This window comes from Chiloscyllium punctatum, chromosome 4 (genome assembly GCF_047496795.1).
Source record: "Chiloscyllium punctatum isolate Juve2018m chromosome 4, sChiPun1.3, whole genome shotgun sequence".
In the NCBI taxonomy this organism is placed as follows: domain Eukaryota; kingdom Metazoa; phylum Chordata; class Chondrichthyes; order Orectolobiformes; family Hemiscylliidae; genus Chiloscyllium; species Chiloscyllium punctatum.
In genome coordinates this window covers 98,702,004-98,714,610 of record NC_092742.1, presented here as the reverse complement: position 1 = coordinate 98,714,610, position 12,607 = coordinate 98,702,004, and the positions used below count along the sequence as shown (strand labels likewise).

General features: G+C 46.2%; 2 protein-coding genes across 8 annotated transcripts in view; one reads left to right on the top strand and one right to left on the bottom strand.

The window, feature by feature from the left end:
* Positions 1-7,809, top strand: part of sptbn5 (spectrin, beta, non-erythrocytic 5) — a 275,567-nt gene extending 267,758 nt beyond the window's left edge. The window contains exons 69-73 of one of the 2 annotated variants that reach the window (XM_072569378.1): positions 2,352-2,415; positions 3,217-3,303; positions 4,553-4,674; positions 4,884-5,018; positions 5,952-7,809. In XM_072569378.1, the coding sequence (XP_072425479.1) occupies positions 2,352-2,415; positions 3,217-3,303; positions 4,553-4,674; positions 4,884-5,018; positions 5,952-6,178 (635 nt within the window). In that variant the 3' untranslated portion in view covers positions 6,179-7,809. The remainder of the gene's footprint in view (positions 1-2,351; positions 2,416-3,216; positions 3,304-4,552; positions 4,675-4,883; positions 5,019-5,951) is intronic. The other variant, XM_072569377.1, reaches the window with a different exon arrangement.
* A 1,860-nt stretch (positions 7,810-9,669) lies between these two features.
* The window catches only part of pcmtl (l-isoaspartyl protein carboxyl methyltransferase, like), a 37,528-nt gene continuing 34,590 nt past the window's right edge, over positions 9,670-12,607 (bottom strand). For all 6 annotated transcript variants that reach the window (XM_072569379.1, XM_072569381.1, XM_072569383.1 and 3 more), the window contains 2 exons: positions 11,908-12,077; positions 9,670-9,956 (listed from right to left, as the gene is read on the bottom strand). In XM_072569379.1, the coding sequence (XP_072425480.1) occupies positions 9,944-9,956; positions 11,908-12,077 (183 nt within the window). In that variant the 3' untranslated portion in view covers positions 9,670-9,943. The remainder of the gene's footprint in view (positions 9,957-11,907; positions 12,078-12,607) is intronic.

Below are 12,607 nucleotides of genomic sequence, written 5' to 3'. Positions count from 1 at the left end.
GCTGAAGAAATGTCTCCGCATTTCTGTTCTGAATTGACCCCCTCTAATTCTAAGGCTGTGTCCACGGGTCCTAGTCTCCTCACCTAACGGAAACAATTTCCTAACGTCCACCCTTTCCAAGCCATGTATTATCTTGTACGTCTCTATTAAGTCTCCCCTTAATCTTCTAAACTCCAATGAATACAATCCCAGGATCCTCAACCGTTCCTCATATGTTAGACCAACCATTCCAGGGATCATCCGTGTGAATCTCTGCTGGACATGTTCCAGTGCCAGTATGTCCTTCCTGAGGTGTGGGGACCAAAACTGGACACAATACTCCAAATGGGGCCTAACCAGAGCTTTATAAAGTCTCAGTAGCACATCGCTGCTTTTATATTCCAACCCTCTTTGAGATAAGTGACAACATTGCATTCGCTTTCTTAATCACAGACTCAACCTGCATGTTGACCTTTAGAGAATCCTCGACTAGCACTCCCAGATCCCTTTGTACTGTGGCTTTACGAATTTTCTCACCGTTTAGAAAGTAGTCTGTGCTTTTATTCTTTTTGCCAAAGTGCAAGACCTCGCATTTGTTCACGTTGAATTCCATCAGCCATTTCCTGGACCACTCTCCCAAACTGTCCAGATCCTTCTATAGCCTCCCCACTTCCTCAGTACTACCTGCCTGTCCACCTAACTTCATATCATCGGCAAACTTCACTAGAATGCCCCCAGTCCCTTCATCCAGATCATTAATATATAATGCAAACAGCTGCGGCCCCAACACTGAACCCTGCGGGACACCGCTCGTCACCGGCTGCCATTCCGAAAAAGAACCTTTTATCCCAACTCACTGCCTTCTGTCAGACAGCCAATCCTCAATCCATCCCAGTAGCTCACCTCGAACACCATGGGCCCTTACCTTGCTCAGCAGCCTCCCGTGTGGCACCTTATCAAAGGCCTATTGGAAGTCTAGATAGACCACATCCATTGGGTTTCCCTCGTCTAACCTACTTGTCACCTCTTCAAAGAATACCAACAGGTTTGTCAGGCATGACCTCCCCTTACTAAATCCATGTTGACTTGTTCTAATCAGACTCTGCTCTGCTAAGAATTTAGCTCCAGATATCCTGGAGCTAAGATCACTGATCTCCAACAACAACCGTCTTCCTGTGTGACAGGTATAAGTCCAATCAGCAGCTCCCTGATGCTGCACTCAGACAAATATGGCCTTGTTGTGATTCTCAGACAGAGTGCATTCCCAGCCCTTGGTTGCAAGTGGTGAGCCTGGTTCTCAACTCTCACCCATCTTGGACCAATTCTGTTTTAGGTCCAGCAGGATGCAACAGAATTCTGGGGAGCAGGTCTTGCTAAGTGCTACTAGCAATCCCATCTATCATTTTACTGATGTTTCAGGGGCTGTAATTGGCCTGATTGGATCTACCCTAATTCTTGGTGGACAGGAGAAATCACTTTCTCTTGTAAGCGAACAAAATGCGCGGCCTATGAAATATAACGTGGATAAATGTGAAGTTACCCAGTTTGGTAGCAAAAAGAGGCAGGCAGATTGTTATTTGAATGGAATTAGATTGGGAAAGGGGACTGGTGCAATGAGACCTAGCTATCCTTGTCCACTACTTACTGGAGTTAGACATACAGATGCAGAAGGAGACAAATACTATGTTGGCCTTCATGGACAGAGGATTGGAGTACAGGAGCAGAGCTGTTTGGCTGTAATTTACAAGACCTTATGAGACCACACCTGGAGGATTATGTGCAGTCCTGAGGAAGGACATTCTGACTAAGGAAGCAGTGCAACAAAGGTTTACCAGACCAATTCCTGGGGGACAGGTTTGACATGTGAAGAGAGACTGCTTCAGTTAGGATTATACTCATTACAGTTTAGAAGAATGGGGTTGGAGGGTGGGGGGGGTTGTCACATAGAAATGTATAAAATTCTAACAGGATCAGACAGGTTAATTGCTGGAAGGTTATTCCCTGTGATCAAAGAGTCCAGAAGCAAGGGTCACGGTTTAAGAATAGGGGGTAGGCCATTTTGGACTGACATAAGGGGAAATGTCTTCACCCAGGGAGAGGAGGCTGTGGGATTTGCTACTACAGTAAGTGGTTGAGGCCGAAACACTGAGTGCTTTCAGAAAGGAGTTGGATCTAATTGTTACAGTTAAAAGGATCAAAGAATATGGGGAGAACGCAGAAAAGAGACGGAGGTAGATGATCAGCCACGATCAGACTGAACAGCAAAGAAGGTTCGATGGCTTACTCCTCCTAATTTCTGTTTTCTACAATACTATTTTACAACCCTCTGGTTTCAGTAGCTGATTGTTGACTCTTCCTGTGCTGTCTTCCAGGTTCTGATGAAACGAGCTCGTCAGCTGTCAATGTGTGTCCTTTGCAGTCTCCACAACACTCCTGGTAAATACAGTACCTCTTTCCATGAGTCTGTGTTACAGGGTGACACTGTTACATGTAAGGGCTTTGAGTTTCTCTGCCACAGGGAAACAGGAATTGTAACAAAATACAATTCCACAAGGCCACCTCTCTCGGACCTCACCTGATCTTCCTGTGGGCGAACCAGACAGTGAGTGCGACAACTGTTGCTGAATCAAATCTCACTGTCCCTTAGATCTCACACATGCACAACAATCTACACTCCTGCATGTATATGCAGGTGTTAGCATATTCCCTATCATGCACAAAAGCTATGCTGTTTCTATCTTCCCAGAATCAGAGGCCAACTATAGCCTCCTGATTGGAGCCCAAGCCATGTTCAGTGGTGCAGTCTGATAATCTTTAAATACTCCGTGGCTTCTGCTTATTATTCAGGCTGAAAGGTAGAGAAAGCAAGTTCCAAACCATGCAGGACAGCAACATCTCACAATTCATCAATGTGGTGAAATTGGAGCACACTCCTACCCTCCAGTTTCCTCATCCAGTTCCCTGCTCCTTCCCCCAGCTTTCTCTCTCTCTCACTCAGTCCCTGCTCCTTCCCCCAGTTTCATCTGTCAGTCCCTGTCTGGGATCTACATGTTCCTTGGTTTTCAATTCTGAGGTCTCTCAGCCCAGTTTGTTCCCTTCTATCCTCTTGGCCTTTCCTCCTTATTCCTACGTTCTGGGCCCATCAATCCTCCAAGCCAACTGATGACAACGAGAGGAGATGCTGCACTGAGTGGTGTCACCTGGGATCTCACATTAACACTGTTCCTTTCTCCAAAGTGATCCATTTACGACCAAATCCCAGCTCATGACGGGGAGTCCGACAAAGAAGGAGAAACCCGGAACCAACAAGGATTTACTTCCCAGGTAGGGTGAGGCCTTGAAGGTAAGGGAACAGAGATCATGGGGTGCTTGGTGCTGGGATAATGCAACACAAACCAAAATTGCTGGCGAAACTCAACAGGTTTGCCAGCATCAGTGGGGAGAAAGCAGAGTTACCACTTCAGATCTGGGGGAATGCTCTATGGGTGCCCTGTTAAGGAGCAGTTGTTCCAGATCCAACCAGACTGTCACATTCTGGAGTATGCAACTGATAACCTGCTTGAATATTGTCGTTTATGGACACTGAGTTTCACTCCCATAAGATTCTTCAGAATACTATTCCTGGGAATGGTTCTACAATATGTATCTATAACAGAACTCAACCATTTAATGAGTGATATAACATTCTTCTACACATCAGTCATGAGCTTGCGTCAGCAGACGCTTCCTGTCTGTAAATCCTAAACTCCTGTTGGCACATTCTTTCTGAAAATTTGTGCCAACTATTTCTGTTATAAATCTCAATGTCCACATTCAAAAAGGCCCATTGCCAACTGCTCCTGAGCATCAGGAAACCCTTTCATACAAAATGGTTTTTGAACAATTGTCGTCCACCACTTTTCATTGACAAGTAAGGTCTTACTTTGGGCAAGAGATATTTTAGATTAGATTAGATTACTTAGAGTGTGGAAACAGGCCCTCAGCCCAACAAGTCCACACTGACCCACTGAAGTGCAACCCACCCATACCCCTTCACCTAACACTATGGGCAATTTAGCATGGCCAATTCACCTAACCTGCACATCTTTGGACTGTGGGAGGAAACCCACACAGACACTGGGAAAATGTGCAAACTCCACACAGTCAGTTGCCTGAGGTGGGAATTGAAGCCGGGTCTCTGGGACTGTGAGGCAGCAGTGCTAACCAGTGATTTTTGTCCTTTGCACTATCATTTAATATGTTCATTTCAGATTTTCATGGGAGAACTCCACCCCCTACCCAGGACAGAACTAGTTCTTCCTCTAATGTTTTGGGAGTGTCCTCTGGCGCCAGTGTACTTTACTCTTTATCTAACTCCATATTGTCCCTGTCCTGGGAGTGTTGGATCAGGACAGTGTCAAAGGCATTTTACTTTCTATTTACTCCTAATTTTAATGTAGAAAAGCTTTACTTTCAGTTTAAAGGTGTGTTTGTGTAGAAAGAGCTGTTCCTATCCCGAGTGTGTTTGATGTGGGTAGTGTAGATTGTGAAATGAACATAAGAAGGTGACATTATCTCCCTGTGTTTTTAACAGGAGAACACCATCTTTCAGAGTGAAACACAGCAACTCATCGAATTTGTCTGTACAGAGAGCAGGGGGGCAACGGGATAAGTGGAGAAACAGAGACCCTCCGCTGGGAACAAACGGGACAAAAGGTACCTCAGCATCGGCAAAACAATGTTTCAGATAATTGTTTGTAAAACTTAGTGAGTGTTCTGAAACATCACGAAGCATTAGGAACAATTACTGGGCTGATATGGCAGCGTGATGAGAGACGGTTCCTGTACTGTGGGCAGTGTAGTGATAGCACCACATTCTCTGCTCCACCATTCACTGACGTGATGTGTCTTTGTACATTTTGCAGATTCCGGTGTTGAGAGTAACTCAACAGGAGACACGCAGTCAGTGTCAGTTCCTCCACCAAAACCTCCTCACACTTACTATAACACCCACCAATATCCAATGGGTGGGGAGCAGGGGTATCACGGCCTGAACGCAGGTTAGTGCTGTCATCTCTCCGTGAATCTCCAGTATGGAAATATACCAGACAGTAGTCACACCGGTAATGTGCCTTGTATCCCAACCCTCTCCAGCTCACAGCATGCATGGTTTGACCAGCTAATAGCTTTACCATCCTGCACCCCAGGAACCATACTAATTCCCTCTGGATCAGAGTCCAGCTACCCAGGCGCAGGAGCTATGCCAAAAGGACGGTCCTGGTACAATCTCCAAAATCATACCTATACCATGCTCTGAGGGGGTTTTTGCACAGCTACTGGTTATCAGTACCTGATGCCCAACACTGTAGAAAATATACAGTGGCACAGTAGCTCAGTGGTTAGCACTGCTGCCTCACAGCGCCAGGGATCCGGGTTTGATTCCAGCCTCGGACGACTGAGAGTCTGTGTGGATTTTCTCCGGGTGCTCCAGTTTCTCTCCACAATCCAGAGAGGTGCAGGTTAGGTGAATTGGCCATGCTAAGTTGCCCATACTGTACAGGGATGTGTAGGTTGAGTGCATTAGTCAGGGGTAAACATAACGTAATAGGGTTGGGGAATGAATCTGGGTGGGATACTTTCCAGAGGGTCAGTGTTGGGCCGAAGGGCCTGTTTCCACACTGTAGGGATTCTATGATAATTTCTACTGATTGATTAAAGTAGATTACAAGGTATCTGTACGCGCATTTTGGCCCAAAGGAGGGTCTGTTTCTAGTGACCCCTCAAAACTGCAGACTATGTAGTTTTCAGGAATATACTGTCAGTGCAGTAAGCAGACCACACACAGTGGATCACAACTACAATGAAAGAGGGACCCCAGTGTCATGCCTAATTCCACATTCTGAGGGGGTCACTATTCACTAAGCCCAGGGTTCCTTACTGCTGTATGTAAGGGAGACCAGTATTCCTAATATGTCACTGTTTGTGCCTGTCAGGTAGCAGACAGACCCTGGGCAGTACTCCCGATCTGTGTGTGGAGCGAAGGCAGCCTGGACTCTCCGGCAACCGACAAGAGAACGAAAACAGACGCAAGACCTGGGAACCAGAGAGCACAGGGTCAACCAGCACCTTTACCATGCCAACATGGCACCACACCCGGGACACAGACATGGACAGTAGCAAGAAGAAGAATGTTTTCAAGAAGTTTTTTGCAAAAAAGTAACTTGAAGCTGCCTTAGCCTTGCTCTCTGATAGTAATATATTTTCAGAAAATGCATGGAGCTGAGCTTCACAAGTGTGTGTGTGTGTGTGTGTGTGTGTGTGTGTGTGTGTGTGTGTGTATATCTGCAAAACGTCATCCTAGAACATAGAGACTGGAATAGGTGAGTCAGACGTGCAGCTGATTCCTCAATTCCACATCTCAGTTCCCTTTGTATCCTCTCCACTGGGTGCCTCAGCATTCACATCCCTCTGAGTGAATCTCTCCTTATTTCAGTCCGAGGTGGCAGTAGCTTTATTCTGAGACTGTACCTCCTGGTTCCACATACACCAGCCCAGAGGAAACTTCCTCACAGCTTCTTTCCAATTAATCTTGAGAATTCCATCTGTTCCATTGAGGTCAATCTCAGAATACCTCTCAGAAATGCAGGCCTATACTGCTCGCTGTCTCACCTCATAAGGCAGTTTCTTTATCCAGGAATCATTCTAGTGGACTTTAGTTACACTTGCATTAAAGCAACCCAGATCTTCAAAACATTGCAGTGAGATTTCTTTTCTCTTGTACTTTGATTGAAAGGCCAACATCCCAAGTTGATGTGCTGGGCCAACACATTAACATTGAGTCCCTCTAAGCATTTGTCATTTTTTAAATGAAGTTCTTCCTTTTGGAATAGATCCGTTCACACCACTCAGTTGACCACACCCATGACCAATCACATCACCTGTCTCTTTTCCTCGGTAATCTGTGTTCTCTTCACTACTTACTTTGCCATTGTAATTATATCTGTATTAGCCTGGATTAACTACAATCGATCCCCTTATCAAAGCCATTGTCATAGACTGTAGAAAAAAGGGAAGTTTCAACACTCTCAGATCCTTGTCAGAACCCTACTAGGTAAGACTTCCACTGTAAAATTTACTTTTTTTTGTTACTGCTCACTCTTTTCATTACGTTAAAGGTATTTGTCCCCTGTTTCTGTCTGTAACTAGTCTGTCAAACTGAGGGTCTAATACTGTAATAGGCTGCCATCCTTTCCAAATCCATGTGATCCGAATCAATTAGGTACTTTGGGTCATTTAATTATGCTATTTTTGTGAAGGCTTTTAGTTAATTTTGCTGTTAATTCATGTTCTACGACTGGGATTTGTTCCATCTCTGAATTAGGGTCATCTTACAATGTCACATTGGCTTGACCTGCTAAATCTTCTCCAAACACAAATGAGGAATGTGACATTGTTAGCTGAGCCCTGAGCTCAAAGATGGAAGCTTTGTTCCCCAGCTGATGGCTGAATTACTTGTTCTCTCAGGATGGGGAGCAGGACCACCAGCTGAGATGACTGTGAGGACAAGATCAGAGCAAATGCACCACATCTGGGAGCATGTACCAGGAGGAAAGGAGCCTACCTGGTGCCCCTACATATGCCTCAGTGAAAGGCTTGGGGAGAGGAGCCAACAGACAGTGGGATTTCTGTGGCATTCTCCAGAGGGACAACACTGCGTCCTCTGGCCATCCTAAGCTCTGCTGCCTCAGCCCCTGATTCAAATAGTAAGACCTTCCCTCTGTATCTGAAAAAGTCATTCTCTCGCTGTTACTCGTATTCTAAACTTTAAAAAGCACAATAAAATTGAAATTTGCATGGAACGTCTGGCATTCTGGGTTTCACCTCCCAGAGAGGGGTTATCAACTCCTGCACTCAGTCCTTGCTGAAGTTACATCCAACACTCAGTCGCAGAACAGCAAACCATGCCACAATAGATCACACAAAGATTCCTTCAAAAGCACCTTCCAAACCAATGACCACCTCCATCTGGAAGGACAAGGAAACCCCACTACCTGCAAGTTCAGCTCCAAGCCACCCACACCACCCTGACCTAGAGTCATAGAGATGTACAGCATGGGGAACAGACTCTTCAGTCCAACCCGTCCATGCTGACCAGATATCCCAACCCAATCTTGTCCCACTTGCCAGCACCCGGCCCATGCCCCTCCAAACCCTTCCTATTCATATACCCATCCAGATGCCTTTTAAATGTTGCAATTATACCAGCCTCCACCACTTCCTCTGGCAGCTCATTCCATACATGTACCACCTTCTGCGTGAAAAAGTTGCCTCACTGTAAACTATACCCTCTAGTTCTGGACTCCCCACCCTAGGGCTAGTTCTCCCTGTATTCTATGAGATCTAACCTTGTTAGCCAGTGTTCCATGGGGAACCTTGTCAAATGCCTAACTGAAGTCCATATAGATCACATCTAACGCTCTACCTTCATCAATCCTGTTTATTACTTCTTCAAAAAACTCAATCAAATTTGTGGGACATGATTTCCCATGCCCAAAGCCATGTTGACTATCCCTAATCAGTCCTTGTCTTTCCAAATACAAGTACATCCCGTCCCTCAGGATTCCCTCCAACAACTCGCCCACGACCGACATCAGGCTCACTGGTCTATAGTTCCCTGGCTTGTCCTTACCACTCTTAAACAGTGGCACCGCATTAGCCAACCTCCAGTCTTCCGGCACCTCTCATGAGACTATCGATGATACAAATATCACAGCAAGTGGCCCAGCAAACACTTCCCTAGCTTCCTAGCTGACCCGGTGCTGGGGATTTATCCACTTTTATGTTTCAAGACATCCAATACTTCCTCCTCTGTAATAGGGACATTTTTCAAGATGTCACCATCTATTTCCCTACATTCTATACCTTCCATGTCCTTTTCCACAGTAAACACTGATGCAAAATACTCATTTAGTGACTATCCTAACTCCTGCAGCTCCACACAAAGGCCGCCTTGCTGATCTTTGAGGAGCCTTATTCTCTCCCCAGTTATCCTTTTGTCCTTAATGTATTTGTAAAAACCCTTTGGATTCTCCTTAACCTTATTTGTCAAAGCTATCTCATGTCCCCTTTTTGCCCTGCTGATTTCCTTAAGTATACTTCTACTGCCTTTATACTCTAAGGATTCACTCAATCTATCTGGAAATATATCCCGGTTCCTTACTGCTGCTGGGTCAAAATCCTGGAAATTGCTCCCAAACGGCACTGTGCATCTACCTGCAGCCCAAGAATACAACTTGCTGGTGCCTCCTCAAGGGCAAATAGGAATCAGCAATTCAGATCCAATGAAAAATAAAAAAGAATCCTGCCTGCTCACTCTGATGAGACCTTTATAACTGGGAGGCTATAAATCCCCCTCACCTTTTACCCATAAAGCCTGAGCCAGTCTCAGCCCCAACACAATCTGCAACATTAGTCAGCTCTCACAGAATTGACTGTTCCTGCCCACTCTCGGACCCAGAAGTACAATTGGATGCCATTCCCTCCCCCTCACCCCCCCCCCCCAGGTGCCTTGGACAGATTGGCAACTCCCAAAAGAGGTTCAAACTTTCAGCAGGGGAGGGAAACAGAGGGTGTGGATGGTGCCAGGTGGTGTCATTGGAGTGACGAAGAGGGGAAGGTAGGCTGCTCTGACTGTTACAGGAAGTGCTCAAGTTGTCATGAGCCAAGCAGATGTTTTATTGTAGAATCTGTCTTCACTGCAGAGGCATGCTGTGGGTTGTTCTACAATCATGTCAATGATACTGACCACGCGCATTCAAACCAGTTCACTGATATCCAAGTGTAGCCCCACACCCCACCATCCAAACCTAAGGCTCAGCACTGATTTCCATCGAGCGAAAGTGATACTGAGATCAAAACACAATGTAGGTCAGTCACACAGAGTCAGCTCCTTCTCAGGGTGTTGGTAAGAATCTGCCTCCCTCCTTCACAGGTCACTCCTGTAATATGACAGGCATAATGTCATCAAAAGGGTCTTCCCCATACACTAATTATCCTCATCTTAATCCCGCAAACATAAAGTCATAGAGATGGACAGCAAGGAAACAGACCCTTCGGTCCAAATTGTCCATGCCAACCAGATATCCTAACTAATCTGGTCCCATGTACCAGCACTTGGCCCATTTCCCTCCTAAACCCTTCATATTAATATATCCATCCAGATGCCTTTTAAATGTTGTAACTGTACCAGCCTCCACCACTTCCTCTGGCAGCTCATTCCATACACGCACCACCCTCTGCGTTAAAAAGTTGCCCCTTAGGTCGTTTTCAAATTTTTCCCCTCCAGTTCTGGACTCCCTCATGCCAGGGAAAAGACCTTGTCTATTTATCCTAACCATGATTTTCTAAACCTCTATAAGGTCACCCCTCAGCCTCCAATGCTTTAGGGAAAACAGCCCCAGCCTATTCAGCCTCTCTCTATAGCTCAAACCCTCCAACCCTGGTAACATCCTTGTAAATTATTTCTGAACCCTTTCAAGTTTCACAACATCCTTCTGATAGGAGGGAGACCAGAATTGCACACAATATCCAAAAGTGACCTAACCAATGCCCTGTACAGTCACAATATGATCTCCCAACTCCTGTACTCAAAGCTCTGACCAACAAAGGAAAGCATACCAAATGCCTTCACTAAGTGAAAGTGAGGACTGCAGATGCTGGAGTCAAAGTCAAGAGTGTGTTGCTGGAAAAGCACAGCAGGTCAGGCAGCAGAGGAGCAGGTGCTAAAGGGCCTATGTCCGAAACGTCGACTCTCCTGCTCCTCAGATGCTGCCTGACCTGCTGTGCTTTTCCAGCACCACACTCTCGACCTTCTTCACTATCTACCTACCTGCGACTCCACTTTCAAGGAACTATGAGCCTGCACTCCACAATCTTTGTTCAGCAACACTCCCTTACCATGAAGTGCACAGGTTCTGCTCTGATTTGCCTTAACAAAATGCAACACCTCACATTAAACACCTTACATTAAATTAAACTCCATCTGCCACTTCTCAGCCCACCTGATCACGATTCCCATTGTACACTGAGATAACCTTCTTCACTGTCCACTATACCACCAATTTTGGTGTCATCTGCAAATTTACTACGTTCACATTAGAATCATGTATGTAAATAATAAAAAGTCTTGTGCACAAAAAGCAAAACTAAATCTAATCCAAATGTCATCTCAGTCTACTTTTGATCATCAGCAAAGAAATAGAGGTGGGGGTCATTGACAGTGCTTTCAAGCTGCTCTTGCTCAGCAATAACCTACTCACATGCAATTAATTTGGGCTGCACCAGACCTCTCAGTTCCTGACCTTATGACAGCCTTGGTCCAAACATGGACAAAAGATCTAAACACCTGAGGTGAGGACAAATCACCTATCACTCCCTCTCCCCTCCCCCCTCACCCCACCCCCCCACCTCCCACCCACCCATTAATTACCCTCTCATACCCCAAAATCTAATTTCATCCTCTTGTCCCACACAGAGTATCCTCTCACCACACTTTCCTCCACCCCCTCCCCCCCCCTCACTCCAACACAAAACTAATGAATCCCTCTTATCCCTCTTCTCCCGGTTGAGGTTCCCACGTTCCCTCAAGCCAATGATCCCCAGCTCAGGGCCTGTTGCAGTGCCATCTGTGGCAGAGCTGGGGATTGAGAGTGGCCAGCTCATATCTCCAGACAAACTGGGTCTCAGCTGGCAAGGTGACCCTCAAGTGACACCCCAGGGAGATTTTGTGTGGGATCTCAGACTGTTGTTAAAAACATGGGTCAGTTCCATCAGATGAGACACAATAGGTGAACCCCCCACCCCCCCCACCCCCACCTTCCCCAAACATTCATGACCCTGGCCCTCCTCCCAGTATGTGACCCACCTTCACTCCAATGTGTGCACACCTACCCTCTTAGCTGCTTGTCCCGATCCGTCAGGGGCACATATATCACTCCCATCAGTGTGGTGCGGAGAATGGTTCCATCTGCTTTTTTGTCAAACTGCTGTAATGACTGACTTCCCCCACTCGCACCAACTGGAACAACCATACGACCACCAGGCTTCAGCTGATGCAGCAACTGAGGTACAGACAGAACAAGGTACAGGGTCACAGGGCTATACAAACCAAGGGACAGACAGAATAAGCACAGGGTCACAGAGCTGGACAGGCTGAGGGACAGGCAGAACGAGTACAGGGTCACAGAGCTTTACAGACCAAGAGACTTCAGAACAGGCACAGGGTCACAGTTGTAAAGACTGAAGGACAGGCAAAACGGGTACAGGGGTCACATCCAGACAGACTGAGGCACAGGTAGAACAGGTACAGGCTTAGAGCCGAACAGACTAGGGTCAGGCAGAATGGCTACAGAGTCTCTGACGCTGCTCTGAATCAAGAAATATTGTCTCTCATTTTAGCAGAGACTTCAAGACACCAACTTGTCCACAGCACAGCCATTCATGGACCATTATAGAATCATCAAAGCAGGAAATGCAACACCCAATTTCTGTACGGAGAGATCCCACAGAATGTAATAACGGGGTAGTCATTAGTGAAGTATTATATCCTGATGCTGCCAAGATCCCGGAATGTTGTTAGAGCGGCACCTGT